A 16,208-nucleotide genomic window follows, 5' to 3' on the forward strand; every position below is an offset into this window, starting at 1 on the left:
TATTATTTTGTATTCAATCATTCTACTGCAGTCAATTATGGCTTTTTTCTCATCTACAAAGCACAGACAATTTGTGACCTTGTGTGGCACTTAAAATCAGATTTTTTCCCTAATGAGTTAGTACTTTAAATTGCTGTTATGTTGAAGTGTTTGTCTAGCATAGGCTCTGGATTGGTGATATTTTAAGTTGTTTAGACAAAGTTTATCATAATAGTGTATATTAGGTTTGGAAGGTATTTTGGGGCTCTTTTTTGCAATACTGTTTTGAGGATTTCAAGAGGAAATTGCATGACAAATTTCATTTTTCCAATCTACTCAATGCTGGTGCGTTCAGCAATGGATAGCTTTGTTCAGTTACCAAGTTTTTTAAGGAACTCAGAGTGAGGAAGATAGATGTATGCTGAAAATCATAAGTATTTGAGAGCATTCAAATTGTGGTAGATCTCAAGAAGGATTTTTACAGCTTTTGAAAGCCGGTGTTATTTTAGCTTTAGAGGCAGTTGAGTATTTTTATGAAATTTTCTAGGTTTCTTGAAATGCCAATACTGATACAATTGTTCAAAGCTCCCTGAGGATATAAAGATATTTTGGATGAGGTTTGTCTCAGTTAACTACTGTGCAGCAGTGGGTTTTGTGGGCCTAGCCATCCAAGCTACACCTTGATATGTAAGATAGGCATCCAAGATTATGTAGTTAGCAGAAAGGAAATTGTGAGATCCTCTAATGTTAGTTTAACATATAATGGCTGAGTCTAAGTACTCAGAAAACTTCTGAAGTTAAGAAGAGATACAGATTTGTTATGACTATGTTTTTGGGCAGTGATTCCAGAAAGCAAAAGGTAAAAGATTTTGACTGGATATAACTACAAGAAGCAAAGTAAAGGCAACTTCTGTTCCACTGGAAGGTTTGCTTGGAAGACCTAACTGCTTTGTGTGCCTTATTTTTTCTCTATTTTTGAATTGTGTCCTGTTGCCACGGAATGTGACTTGTTCATGGCTAAACTATGTTTGCTAATGCACAGAACTTAATCATTTTGGTATATCCTTTATTTCTTGAATACCCAGGATTTAAACATTTTTACCTACTTTATATTTTTTATCTGATTAGCTGTATCATTGATTGAACAGATTATCAGTTGATAACAAGTGATAATAGTGATAGTTGGTAACAACTTTTACAACTTTTAACTGTAGACTAATGAGTTTTTCATTTGTGCCCTTAGGGAAATTTTTCTTAATACATGTAAGATTTCTCTTTGCTGTGTTTGGCATGTAAAATTATTTTAGAGAATGGAACACATAAATGAGGATTTTCTGCCTGTCTCCAGTCTTTGAGGGTTTCTGCAGTGTATATATTCAGGGGAATCTATTTTGGAAGGTACCCTCTAGACCTGTAGCTTTGAAAGGCATTAGAGAAGGTGATTTTCTTCAGTGATTCTAGAGAATCTTAGATGGTTTGTCTTAGGTATTCAAAGTAGATGACATCTGACCTGTAATGTTTGAGATGTGCTCTGTAGCTGAGCAGTGAAAACCTGTCCACACATTTTTTGCATGTAATCCTGTGTTAGACCTTGTTCATTATCTTCCTTCCTAAAATCCCAAATCAGAGCTTAGTCTCCTTTCTCAGTAGTCCTCTCACTGTGCCTGCTCTTTGTACTCTTTTGTAGCTCCAAGCTTTGATTTATAAATGAGAGAAGGAACATAATGCCCGAGAAATATCCCTTAGCATTTAACTCTTTGTATGCACAGATATCTGAAAAAATCTTAATTCCCAAATAAATCAATTGTTTGCATTATCAATTTTATGAACAGCCTTGAGATCCAAGTTGAGTTTTTTAGTTGAGAATTTTATTGTAAATATACTATGTGGAAAAAGCTGTCTCTCCCAGTGCCCCAGAAATCTAATAGGAAAAGTATGCTTTCACTGTATTTTAAAGGGTGCATTCTATGAAGACAGTTTAATTTGAAAAGTTCTAGACTTTGGATTTTTTTTTTCTATTGTGAGTTTTACTCATGATTTTTACTTTTCTCTGTTGAAAACCAGAGCTTTTGTTAATTTCATTAAAGTATGGGTCTTAACTTTACCTTCATATCTTATTGAAATGACTTATTGATCTAATTAGGTGAATAATAACTCCCTCTGCTGTCTGTGAAACTGTACTTCTAAAATGTGGAGAAAATAAAACTTTGTATTTAATCGAGATTAAATAAGGCTCATAAAGATTTTGTAATCTGTTTCTTGTGACCATAGCGCAGCAATCTCTCTCTGACATGATAACAACACTGAACATGAACAATGTTTTTGTTCATTCCTTAGTTTTTTTAATCAAATAATTTTTTCAGAAGCAGTTTGAGTGTGCAGTGAGCCAGAGGGGAAGATAATTGGGTTGGCTTGGTGGAAGAAGTGGGAAACAGCCACAAGTCATTGTCTGCTACATGAGATGCTCCAAGATGAAAGGTGTAAGCCTCAACATCTGAGGCAAGCCTTGTTAAACCAAGACTAAATGGCTGTCTTGAAGCATGTAGTACTAACCAGTGTGAGAAAGGGTTATTATACTGAAGGAGTTGCCGTTCTCTTTATTAAAATAGACATGTACACACTTCAAACACGCAAAAAAATTTTAACTCTTTTTTTGTGGTTTAATGCTAAAGAAGAACTAGGATAGTTGACATGCAAGGATCTTTTTGTATGTTTATTTTTTAATAGATTTTTTTTTCTAACCTGCTACATGGTTAGGAAAGTTTTGCCATTTTTGCCTTCAATTTTGCTGTTGACTTTTGTGTGGAAAACACCTCCTGTTACAAAAATAATTTCAGTGTGTGTTTTAATAATAGCTTTCATTCAATAGTAAATATCCCTATGAAACTATGATGTGCATAAATTATAAATGCCTACATGGTTTTTCACATTTCTCTTCCTTTGACAGGATATTATTGACAGGCTTATAATTTTGAACTCAGAAGCTAAAATTCATTCCTTATTCAATTATGAACAATCCCATATATTTGGTCTGAGGTAAGGTGCATGTTTTTTATTCTCTGGTCACATTAACTAAATAAGGTATAATATGCATGGATGTGTTACTTCTGACAAGATAACATTGTTTGGGTTTTATTATGTATGATGGTGAAATTTCCCCTTTTTTTACCATAAGAAGATTAAATGAAAAATGGCCTACAAAATGAGAACAGTGATGGATCTAATCTTATTATCTGTAAATTGATATATTGTAATATGAGAAGCAGTGATAGAAATTGCATGTTATTTTGCCTACTTGACTGTAAAAAAGCAAGTTTTACATCCACTGTACACCAAAATACCACTTTTACTATGTTTGTGTCATTTTGGTTTATGTATTTTCTCCGTACTTATAATTGGTTTTTAACTATTTGTTTAATTATCACCTATTTCATAAAAACCTAGTTTAAGGAGTGTAGCATTTGGTTCCAAATATTTCTAGAACCTAAAGGTACACTTAAAAGATGCTCACACTGTTATTCTCATGTATTGTAATATTCAGTGCTTTATAATTTTAACATAGAAATTAGTTTCTGCATTTTTATTCTGTTTTCCAAGGATGACTATATAAATACGTGAATTCACGTTTTTGTTGGGAAATAATTATTATTGACAGTTGAAATAAAAACCTATTGGATTGTACTTCATAATATGGAAAACTTTGATTACCTTGCTTGAGCAAGATATAGCCCAACTGATTAAGTTCTGAAACCTTAGCTTTTTGCAGCTATGTTTTTACTTTAATATCACAATTAAATTATTTCATACTATATATGAATAACCATAAGATACAGTACAATTTGTTGATAAGGATGAGCATAGCGGAGATGAACAATGGCAGAGATTGGAGTTGGGAGATATATACGATTTTGACATATAAATCAGAAGTTATAAATACTGCTTTGGAGGAAATCACTAGTTTATGTAGGAATAAGAAGTCTTAAGATTAAATTTGAAAAAAAAAATTGTTCTTCATATAGGATTAGACTGACTCCATAGAAAACTTGACAGAACTTCCATTGATTTAATTAGGATCAAGAGAAAATGAGATGTTTTACAGTTTAAAATAAAGGGTGGTTGGGCACTGGAACAAGGCTCCCCAGGTAAGTGATAAAAGAACCAAGCCTGACAGAGTTCAAAAAAGCATTTGGACAGCACTCTCAGGCATGTGCTGTGATTCTTGGGGTGTCCTAGGGGTGCAGGCCAGGAGTTGGACTAGATCCTGATGGGTCCCTTCTAACTCAAGATTTACAGTATTAAGACTTATTTAGAGTATTAAGACTTGCAGATAACCATGGCCTGTATTACCTGAACATGAGAGGTGTACAGTTCATTTTGAAGTTCTGTGATCTTTCCTGTGAATGCTGCTGACTGCAGACATCCATGTTCTGTAAAACGAACCTCGCCTTGTGTGGTTGATTTTCTCCTTGACCAAATTCCATCAAGAGTTCTAAGTTCAGCAGGAGTTATACCAAATAATATTAAATGCTTAACAGATCTGAAAATGTGGAAATTATAGCAAAAGATCTAATTTCTCTTTGCTGTTACATAGAAATTAAATATTTAGGTGATAATTGCAGCATTGAAAAACAGTATGATTTTGTGAAGCAATTCTCTGGAAACATTTCTGCTAGACTTAATACCAATAATACAGCTAAAGCCACATTCTTTTAATTGTCCACAGATCTACACAGCCATACACTATATATGTGGCTCAATTCAACCCATGGTTGTGTGCTGAACTTCAGATCTCTTTACCTTACAGTGTTATATGGTGAGGTCCTGCTTTTCTTGTTCAAAACAGTTACACATGTACTTGACTGTTAAACAACTTCTGCAATTTAGAACTACATTTTCCTTTGTGTGTATACTGAGCTTCAGTGTCTTAAATTATTTTGGTTATTAGGTGTGCAATTGCATATAAAGCATAAAATACATAGGTATTTCCACAGTCTGTTTAATCCAAAAATGCACAGGTATTTGGGATATTTATGTTTGTAATATTATTACTTCATTTTCTGGTGGATAGCTTTTTTCATTTTGAATAAGCGTGAATTCTGAATTACAATTTTGAAGGACAGTCTGGTAGAGGCTTTGCTGTCAACTTCACTTTTCAAGCTTAACCACTGTAAAGTGGTGTGCATGCAGTAGAAAGCAAAGGGAAAACATAGGGAAGCAAAATAGGGTGTGCATAGCCAATATCTCTTAGTCTTTAAAAAATACTCCCTATGGTGCATTCATATAGATTAGGGTTTGTGTGGTCAAGGGTGAAATACTCAGTTCCACCACAAGCTGTAGCTAATTTCAAATCTGTGGTTCCTTTGGTTTTCTTCTTGTTGTTACTCTTTGGTTTTGTTAGGGTTTGTTTGTTTGTTTGTTTGTTTGGATTTTTTGTTTTGTTTTGGTTTTTTGTTTGGTTTTTTTATTTGTTTGTTTTTAGATTCTTTGAAGTATCTTTGCCTAGGATGATTCTTCAGTAGTTTCAGACAGTGATCTGATATTCCATTAATTGAATCTATTATGTGTTTCTGTGATGAGATTTGTTCACTTGAAGGTCCTTTTAAGCTAACTGGAGAAAAAAAAAAGTGTTATTATCATTACTATTATTTATTTATTAAAGGGAAACCTTAGGCAAGAAGTTGGAGATAGGAATAGAAATGTCTAAGTATATAGACAGTTCCTAATTTGTCTATAGAAAGATTTTCAAGCTGTCAGTTCAGCTTTTAGCTTCAAAGCAGATTTACACTTTTTTAGAATTGAGAAGTCTCCCAGTTGGCCAATATCAGTTGATAAAAGAATACTGAAGGCTGTCTCAGACACTCTTTTGTACAGGCTGAAAATCTGGATGCACAGGAGCTAATGCAGAAATTCTCAGTGGTCTTTCTGTAGTAGAAGGTTCTGAATTTGCCATCAGAGCACAAATCCTATAAAAAGGAAATTAAGAGCAGTAATTAAAGCAATATTTTTTTAACATACTAAACAGAGAGTATTATCTTAGTTTAATGATCAGCTTTATTTCTCTGATACAAGTATACTCATAAATTTGATTTTAAAAGATATTGCATATGAGAAATAACAGTTTTCTTAAAATGTGACACTAGAAGTCTTTACCGCCTCCCTGTTGAGGCCAAGCTCTTTGAAGAGCTCTCTGTCTCTAACTTATATTAAAAAGGAATCTTTCAGATTAATGATATTATATATTATCAACACATTTTGTCTAGTATTTCAGTATAGTAAATGCATTCACGAGTTTTTACAGCCTGCCAAGAAAATATATGCATAATATATATATGTTCAAAGTCTTTGCCTGAAGGATTATTCGTCTATTTACATATTGCTGTTCTCTCTATTCAGAAAATCGGTTTTCTGTGAATGATAGTGACATTATTTTATTAGCTGGATTTAAGTGTGGCAGAGTAAGAATTTCTAGCTTTGATAATCAGGTTCCTGTCTCTAAACAGTATCAATACCCCAAAATAAATTAGAAGATACTCAATTAGTGTTGGCTTGAGTAAAAAACAGGAGAAACAACATTACTGGAATATGCCTAGACTGTGGGCAGTGGGAGGAGATAAGAGTTGGTTTACAGGCAGATCTGCAAAAATTCCCTTTTACTTAATAGAGTACTTTTGTAACACACTGTTCTTGGAATCTCTTTTTTGTGGATATATGATAAAATGGCAGTAAGGGGCATTTGAGTACTTTAAAGAGGAAAATTAGACTTTTTTTCCCTTTGGCTATCTTTTTTTTTTTTCCTCTCCAATGGCTTATTTTAAGCATAAATCAATAAAACTCCCAAATATTGTGAAGTCAAAAGATCTTTTGTACATACATTCTGAATCAGAAGGACCTTTGTTAGCTCCACACTTGTTCACTATGGTGCCTCCTGCTAGTGAGCATCAAGGAACTCTGTTAAGTGTTTGGCCTTCTGCAGGGAAATACCTGGAAAATTCTGAGGGTAAACCCTTTTCCTTCAGATATGCAGATTTTGACTGTTTAATTTTAAAGATTCAATGAGTTTGCCTGTCATTAGAGATATCTGAAGATAACCCATTTTGTAGAAGTGTAAATGTTCCATTCCAGTTGGAACTGGAATGGAAAATAGATTTATTTTAGGCTTCTCTAAGGCAAGGCTGAAAACCCAGCATTACAATGCTCTGTGTGAATAAATGCATTTCTTTTTCTCTGGAATTAAAGAAAATTGTAAATATTAGTCTAAGTCATATGGTCATCTGTATCAGCCTCAGGATTGTAAATCTACTGTCTGCTGCAAATAGAAAAATAATATTGGCTTGTTATTTTCAGGCTTGTGTAATAAAAATTTTGACATTGTTAGGTCACATTTTCTTTGTCATATAAAATATTATGGTGAATATGTTTTTGTTTATGTTTTCTTGCTTACCAAGTGAGTGCAGAGAATTATAAAAATGCCTTGTATCTATTTCTGTTGCCCTAAAAAACTAGCAGAGAAAGATTTAGGAAAGAAAATTTAAATGGCTTATACTTTACTGATATCAAAATCAATCAGCATCTTGAAATTTGCCTTAAAGCAGTACATATCTGTCAAAATTTAATCTAGAGCATTCCAGTGAAATCCAGGTGAATGAATTAAATGAAAAAAAAATGTGATAGGCAAAAGATAACTCTGTGAGTTTAGGAAATACAAATAATAAATGTTCCTGCATTCTTCTCCATTACTTTGTCAACTGCATAGTAAACACCTCCCTAATATAACAGCATTTTAATAGTGAGGTAGCCTCAGCATATGAAATAGGTCATTCCTTAATTGTACTTGCATTATGTGCATTATTATTAATTAAGAGAATGTGTGATTTTAATGATTGCAACACAATGCTGTTTATATTTAGTCTCTCTTTTCCTTTCTCTTTATGAAAAAGTATCATGAGTAGCAGAATCCAAAGGTGAAAGGGGACAGGGTCTGAATTAGCAGTGACTACTAATGATGGAGATTTGCAACAGGATTATGCGAGAATGCTTCCACATTATCTGTGATCATGGAGTTACGCAGTTAATTCAATTTTTTGCTATCTTATAATTTAATAGAAGTTTATTAGGTTTATTCACTTAAAACAAATAATTGCAAATAAAATAGGAACAGTAGATTCTGTGATCAGATTTTCCTTGTTTGTTGACTTTTTTTCCTTTACTTAACTTAAAATTTTTCACTTCTGATCTTCTAGGCTGGCAAGTGATGCTCAGGAAATGCATTTTTATTTAGCTGGGGAAACTTTTATCATTAGCAATCACATTACATGTCATTTGTAGGTACATTGGGTAGCTGAAATGGTGTAGGTGCTCTTTTGCAAATCTTTTTATGTGAAAAACATAAATATGTTAGTCCCTGAGTTTCTTTTCTGGGAGAAACATGACTGCCCTGAGGTAGTAGCTTCCACTAAAACTCTTTTTTTTTTTTTTTTTTCAAAACCATGCATCATCCTCAGTGGAACAATTAGAAGCCTCAATCCTTTAGCTAGACCAAATGCAGAGGCATCCTCTATCTGCTCATTTCTAATGCCTTTTGTTCAGTTTGCAAAGGCAGTGTGCAAAGCTTTGTTTGGCTGAAGCTTCCAAATGCCCTTTGTGTTCCAACACTGACTGAGTGGCTTTGGACTTCTGTAGGGTTTTTTTTATCCATAGCCTCTGTCTACTGGTCTGGCACTTGATAATAATTGCCATTCACTGTTTGGATCCATGTTCTCATTGAAGCTTAGGCTCTTACTCAAAGTGTAGTAAGGAGTAAATCAAATTATTAATGTAAGCTCTGATGTTAAATGGGCTGTCCTCCATTATGATGACACTGGAATTGTTTAATGCAGATTTGGCTTTGGATTTCACTTTTATTGTACATAGCCATTTAGTGAAAAGGAGGTCCTGCTACTGCAAAGAAGTTCCAGTCCTTGCTTTATTGCTCTTCAGTTTTTAATATTTATTCCTGAGAGATGAAAAAAAAAGCACCTTACCTTGTCCCACAGCTGAGCTCTCTACAAATATCATGCTATATATTTTGCACTTGCCTGATTAAGCCATGCTATATCTGTAGAAGGCGTGTAACTACAAGCCAAAAGAAAGCCTTTTACTAAAGACCAATTTAGTCCTCTATTTCAGCATCATGTCACTGTCTATAGCAGAAATGTAAGCATTTTGTGTTTAGTTGGCCATTTTATGCTGCATGCACACATCTCTTACTGAGATTGTAGTATAGTTGACTTTGGATGAGCTGCTTGCTTTCTTCTATGTGGTGGAAATTTTGGGCTGCTTATAGCATAAAATTTTATCTTGTTTCTCCAGAGTCTATACAGACGGGGGTCAGATTTTTTAATAGCATCCCATATGGGTGCTGTGTTTTGAATTTGGGACTAAAAGAGTATTGATAACACAGCATGTTTCCACTGATGCTGTGCAAGCAGCAGCTCAGCAACAGGGTTTTCTTTTTTATAAACATTAGCCATACTTAGGAATGTGTGAGAGATTGGGAATGAAAACAGCTGGGACAGCTGATCGGAGCTGACCAGAGGAATGTTTTATACCACATAGCATCCCACACTGAGGGGCTTGGAGGTTGATCTTGCAGGTCTCATTAGTCAGAGACTGGCCAGGCACGAGCGGTGAGGGAGTGAGAAGCAGGGTGGGTGCTTAGTTGCTGACTGATGTCAACCCACCACAGACTGTTACAGCTGCTGTTTTCAAAAGTAATATCTTGCATCTTTCACTGCCAGCTGAGAATTAGCAGATATGCCTGAAGTGAGGACAGAACATCAGAATAGCTTTGGAAAGAACTTATGAAAGTAAGGAAGAATAGTGTATGGTGGTGTTGTGGGAACTGCAGAAAAATAGAAAAACACAATAAAGGTCCTGTTTGAGAGAAATGTGGTTTGATATTGGGAAAAAGAACAAAGAACATACTCTTCTGTGTTCTTAAAAGGAACTCCTAGAAAAAATACTGAGGTGGTCATAAGCTATCTTCATAATATGCGTTTATAGCAGCTCAGAGTAAATCATGGACAGTTTATTATATTATTTTCAGGCAAAAAAATGTAGAGAGACAGCATAAAAATTAGCAAGGTTTATTAACTAGCTGATTTATACCCCACAAAGAGCTTTTGTTGTGTCATAATTAAAGAAGTCAATATGATTCCACATAGCAAAACTAAGGAGATAGCCCGTGGAACAAAATAGTAGTTAGAATGCTTTCTTTTAGATTAGGGATTTCTGCAGCGAAGTATTAATTGTGAAATTGTAGTTGAAGGGGTAGAATCCAGGGAGTACTTTTCAAGAAAAATGGATAGGGGAGGAAATGCAGAATTCAGACCAAAATGACTTATTCCTAGCATATTTTCACAACTATAATATGTATTTTGATATTTCTGAATTTCCTTGAAACTGCTCTTCTATAAAGGACTGCCTTCAGATAAACTTTTATTTTATATGCATTGCAGTTTTTTCCTGGGTGTGTGGTATATCTTACTAGTAGCGATCACAGAATTACGTAATCAGAATTGAAAGGGGGATGGAAGATGGCGTAGTACAACTGCTCTGCTCAAAGTAGGTTCAACTATAGAGCATTACTCAGGGCTGTGTCCAGTCTTGTTTATAGTATTGTCAAGGCTGGTGATCCTGCAGCATCTTTGGGCAATTTGTTCCACTGTTTTACCACCGTCACAGTATATTAAAATGGAATTTCCTGTCTTTCAATTCATGTCCTTTGCATCTAGTCTTTTCACTGGGTATCACTGAGAAGAGTCTGACTCAATTTTCAAACCTTCCTGTTAGATATTTATACACATTGACAGGATCTCCCCTGAGGATCCTCCAGGCTGAGCAGTCATAGCTCTCCCAGCTTTTCCCTATGTCAGATGGCCCAAGCCTTAATTGTTCTCTTGGCCTTTTGTTGGACCTGCTCCAGTGCATCCATGTCATGCTGTTACTGGTGAGCTCAGAACTAGACCCAGCACTCCAGGTATGACTTCACCAGAACCAGTAGAGGGGCAGGGTCACCTCCCTCCAGTGACTTTTGGCAGCACTCTTCATTACACAGCCCAGGATGGTGATTGCCCTCAAGGGCATGTTTCTGGCTCATGTTCAAACTATTGACCATCAGGACCCCCAGGTCCTTGACTGCAAAGCTGCTTTATGACTGATTGTCCCCTGCCTGTACTGTTGCATTGGGCTCTTCCCAGGTGTAAGAACTTCATCAAAGTGTATCTTCCAATTTTCAGCAGTATTTAGGTTGGGAATCTTTCTAAAGAAAATTTAAAAACATATCTCAAAAATATATGCTTTAATCATATTGTGTTATATCTCTAAAGGTTTTATACATTCTCATAAGCATGTACTTCTTATAGATGAGATATTGAGATGGGGAGTCTGATCCAATTCTTATGTTCCAAAAACAAACAAAAAAGACAAAAAACTCCATAGCTGTATTCAAGCATGTTTACAAATATACTTACTATAAAATGTGGGTTATTTTCTTTTTAATTGGAAACTTTATATATTTATGACTTTGGAAGATAATTAATGGAATAGCACAATTAACCAAATAACCTCCACTTCAATAGTTGCATTTTTAAATGTCTTTTTCTGTGTAGGTGAAAATTTCATTTAAATGCCCAAGCAACAGCTGCATACACTAGATCTTGTATATTTCACCATTTATTCTACCACTATTCCATCTACCTAATTTTATTTGCTCATGGTTGGTTGCTCTTGTTGTTTTATTTTTTGCTCTGTCTTGCCTACCAGAGGAGATGATGTTATAAAGCATTCTCAGCTACTAGTATTCTCCCAAGTGGTTTTTAACTGCTGGTCTTTGCCACTTACTGTACTTCACAGAAAAAATTATCCATCTTCATAATGGTTTCAGAGCTCTTTTCTGGGTTTTTTCTTCTAAATAATAATAAAAATTATAGTTGAACTGTCATTTCTTCTTCTGTGATTTAGAAAAGTACTGAGAACAAATTGATGTCACAAAATAGTTAATGTAAAAGAAATAAAGCTGAAGAGTACTGAAAATGAACACAACAATTTGTTTAAAAAACAACAGAAAAAAACCTGAGACATATTCTCATCTTGGCTGTTTAATCTTTGGCCACAACTGTATAAATTTGCAGGTGTTAAATTATTGAGACAATGGCTTATGAATTTTTGCTATTGTCAGTAGAAACATATGAGGAATTACATGGAAGAAAATAAGCTTTGACTAACAGACTATGAATTTAAAACAGCATATTTTCTAGTTCATATAAAATCTTATGTGAACGCAAAATATAATGCTGATCAGCCTTAATTTATGTTGCATTTTATGACTGTGTTAAAACAGGAAATAAAACCAGTAACAAGAATGTTTAGTTACATTGTTTTCCTTGAACTGGAAGCCCGCAATGAAATTATTCTGTTGTGGTCTTAGAGTGATTAGATTAGTTAAAACAAAAAGTAATGTGATTTGGACTGTTTTATTTCAGATTTATATGAAAATATATTGGAGTACTCACCCTGTTAATTTGCCCCAAAGTTATGAAAGAAAATTGTATATAATGTACTGTCTTGTGCACTTGTTATTATTCATTTCATTTACCATTTGTGTTTCTCTGAAAAAACCTAACGCAGCAGATTTGTTGGTTATGTCACATGCTAAATCTTTTATTGCTTTTGAACTGCGTTAAATGTGATTATACAGAAGGTCTTAAAAGCCTCTTTTCTAAGTGAAAGATATTTTTTTACCTCCCTTCCTTCTTCCCCCTTCAGACAACCTAATTTTGAGTTGCTTTACCAGCCTATTATTGTATAATTTCCTTATATTTCACATGGAATGTCTTACTAAGCCTGTATCATTTTTGTTACACTGTGATGTAAACTCAAAAGCAACTGAGCTGACCAGTGGGTATTTTCTCTGGTTGTTCAGTGCACACAATAAAAACAACTGTTGGGAACCATTCCCTGTTTGCTTAAGGTTGTGCCACTTGAGTGGTTAAAAAGGATATAAAAGTGTTCCTGACCTAGTTGTATGTGAGGTTTTTTCAGGCACTTCAAGTGGGTTTTTTTGTTGTTTTTTCCTCCTCTCCCTTTCCATTGCAAGATCTCATAAACATGTTTACCCTTGTCTTTCTGTACATTACTGGAGTCCTGACTGATGTGATACCATTTCAATGTCTCCTTCTGCAGGCTGTTAAATGTGCTGTGCTGTGAGCTCAATACCCTTTTACTCTTGGAGACTCAGTATAAAGTGTCACAAGTTTTACTAACTGCTCAGGAGGAAAATGTCACAGAAACTTCAGAAGGACCAGGGTAAGAAGTGATTGATGTAAATGTTATTTTAACTATCAAACTCTTCTCCTGAGAACAAATACATGAATGCCTTAGTAGCTTTCAACATACAAATGCTTTCACTTAAACTGGCTTCTAATGTCTATAAGTTTCCTTACATGCAGGTTTGTCAGCAGTTTTAAATTATGAAAAGAATAATAGCCTTCTCTTTCTCCCATGTTCACCCCATAAGTATAAAAAATAAAAAAGCAATTTTTTTTTTACTTTTTAGTTGTATTACTCTTAAGTTGTTTCTAAAACAAAAAGTGCTTAAAACTTGTGAATGTAAGTATGCCTTTTAATTTTATATGTTTTTTAATGTTATGTATTTAATATAAAATCAGAGTATTGTTTTAATGTTCATGAATTACAGGCATCATCAGTACTTCAGGGTTTTTATGGGGGAGTATTTTTGTTCTTGTTGTTATTGTTTGGTTTGTAGCTTTGTCAACTCTCCAACAGCTTATTTGTAGCTTAGTCAACTACCCAGCTTCTATGACTTTCAACTGCTGTCTTCTAAATAAAATTGCACAGTGCATCCTTTCAAAAGGAAAAAAGTATTTTTGGGACAGAAGCGGACAGTCATTTAGTTACTGACATTTTTTTCTTTCTCATGGCATGCAGAGTTTTAAGTATTTTCCTCTTACTGTTTGTTATATGAGACCATTAGAGAATGTAAGTCAAACAGTATGGGTGAAGATGATAGTTATTTACTATTTGAAATGAAAGCTGCTATTTCCCTTCTAAGGAAAAACTTTTATTAAGAAACTTGGTGAATAAAACCTGGATGTTACTGCTTTCAAAAATTTTGTACCTTGGGCTGCACAGTGACTTCAGACAGCAAGTTGTCTCTGTTTCAAGTAGTGAATAACTCTGCTTATTTGTGACAGCAGAAATATACTGGTAGGCAAAATAAGGAGCAAATTTTTATGGTCCATTAACTGTCACTGCCCTAATTATATAATTTTTTATGTGACATAAGAAAATCTGTGAGATTTTCTACTCTTTTGGGTCCAGTAATTGCTCAAATTTTTCTAATCAGTAGTAGGTAGGGAAGCTCACAGAACAATGCTTGGAGACATCTCAAAATACCTAATGTTTCTGTTTATTTATGCCTATTTGTATTCCAGCCTGTGTTTTAACTCTGGTATGTTTCTCAAAATATTCTTGCTTCTTTAAGTTTTCTATGTTAAATAGTCAATAAATCAAAGCTTGTAATTTTTGAAGGTTTGTTGTGTTTTGCTTGGGGTTTTTTCCACAGAGTTTTTATAATTGATGGTCTGTCAGTGGAGAGAAACCATGTTCTTGTAAGGATAAATCTGATTGGAGGACCACAGGAAAGGATTTTGCCTTTGAGAGAATTAGATAAGGTTAGAATTTTAAGTTTACCAGTTTCTTTCTGTAACTTCTGCCTTCATTAACTGAACATTTTTGCTGGTAATTAAGCATGTGAAAAATTATTTAACACCAGACCACCTTTAGCTTTATGAAGTGTTAATATTTTAAAGAAGTTGATACACTGAGCAAATACATTGCTCCCACTATCTGGGGATTGCCATGTACCTAGGAGATAGTATGTTCAGATGACATGTTTATTTTGCTCCATTTTAATGTTACTTTTTAAGTGAATGCAATTTGTTTGGTTTTTTTCCTTTTATATTTCTGTGGTTTCTTTACTAGCTTTCCATTTATCTTCGTATTATTTGATATTTTTTCCATTCTTGGGTTCTCATATGCAATATCTAATACCTAGAGCTTTCATCAATGTTCTAACAAAGGAGTGTTTGTTAGGCAACTTCTTTAAATGTTCTACTTCTCACTGGCTGTCAGTCTCATAAAGATGAAATGCAGATTACTGTCAGCACAACAAAGACACCTAAATCAATATATAAAGTTGGAAATGCAATTTAGTAGGTTGTTGGGGTTTCTTTTTTATATTTTTATAAAACTTGCAATTTTCTTTGTGGTTGAAAAAAGGAACTGTAAAATCAAAACTGTCAGTGATATATACGCCATAAAAAATTGTATACTCAAAGCTTTTTGGATTTTCTATCCTTTTTTTTGTGATAGCACATCTTATTGGAAATTGTAGTAACAAACTACTAAATAGGCTGTAATTCTGGGAACTGTACCTTTGTTAATCGAGAAAAAGCTATTAATGTTTCTGTTAAATTAATTTATTTCTGGTCCTGTTTCTAGGATAGTGGTCTATATCCTTGGCCAATGTTTTCATCGCTCCCTGTGCCAAAGTGCTATCTTGCAGAAATTCCTAGGAAAGCTGAATTCAGACAAGGTATGTAGAAAGCATGCGAGCAGTGTAGATTTCATGCAAGTATCTCAGTCAATTTAAAAAATTTCTTTTTCCCTCCTCCCTGCATCCTGCTCCCCACCCTCACATCCCACTGATCATAATCTCATGAAATACTTAAGGTTATTTCAGTGCTGGCCGCAATTGTAACTAAATAAGTTGGTTTAGTTTTGCTTGTCTGGCTTTGTGCAACTGTCAATCTGAAAAGCTGTTTGGTAATCTAATTCTTATGCACACTTCAAGATTAACCTCCTGACTCGTCTCTGGTGGGTGACTCATAAGGTACATTTATATAATCTCTCTAGTAACTGAAGCAAGACAGTTTGCTTAAACTGCAGAGTTCTTTGTACACTGTTTTCGTGATTCACATCCCTGTGTTTACTGAGCTTGGTGGTGTGTGAAATAGACAGCGTTTAGGATAGTTGGTTTCCACATTGAACATCAATTTGGAATGTGAGCAGACTGAAGAATCCTTTGAAGAACTACCTAGGCACAGCAGTTTAATTCACACGGAGAAACTCTTTTAAGGTTTTAGTTTGCATAGACAATGCAAAAGGTG

The 16,208-nt window shown here is 34.4% G+C and overlaps 1 protein-coding gene across 5 annotated transcripts in view; it reads left to right on the forward strand.

Annotated features, from left to right (window-relative positions):
• Positions 1-16,208, forward strand: part of TBC1D32 (TBC1 domain family member 32) — a 74,620-nt gene that overhangs the window by 27,257 nt on the left and 31,155 nt on the right. For all 5 annotated transcript variants that reach the window (XM_071437793.1, XM_071437765.1, XM_071437772.1 and 2 more), the window contains exons 23-26: positions 2,927-3,015; positions 13,201-13,323; positions 14,603-14,711; positions 15,541-15,634. In XM_071437793.1, the coding sequence (XP_071293894.1) occupies positions 2,927-3,015; positions 13,201-13,323; positions 14,603-14,711; positions 15,541-15,634 (415 nt within the window). The remainder of the gene's footprint in view (positions 1-2,926; positions 3,016-13,200; positions 13,324-14,602; positions 14,712-15,540; positions 15,635-16,208) is intronic.

This window comes from Agelaius tricolor, unplaced genomic scaffold (genome assembly GCF_023055355.1).
Source record: "Agelaius tricolor isolate 1412-34295 unplaced genomic scaffold, bAgeTri1.0.p SCAF_1, whole genome shotgun sequence".
NCBI lineage: Eukaryota > Metazoa > Chordata > Aves > Passeriformes > Icteridae > Agelaius > Agelaius tricolor.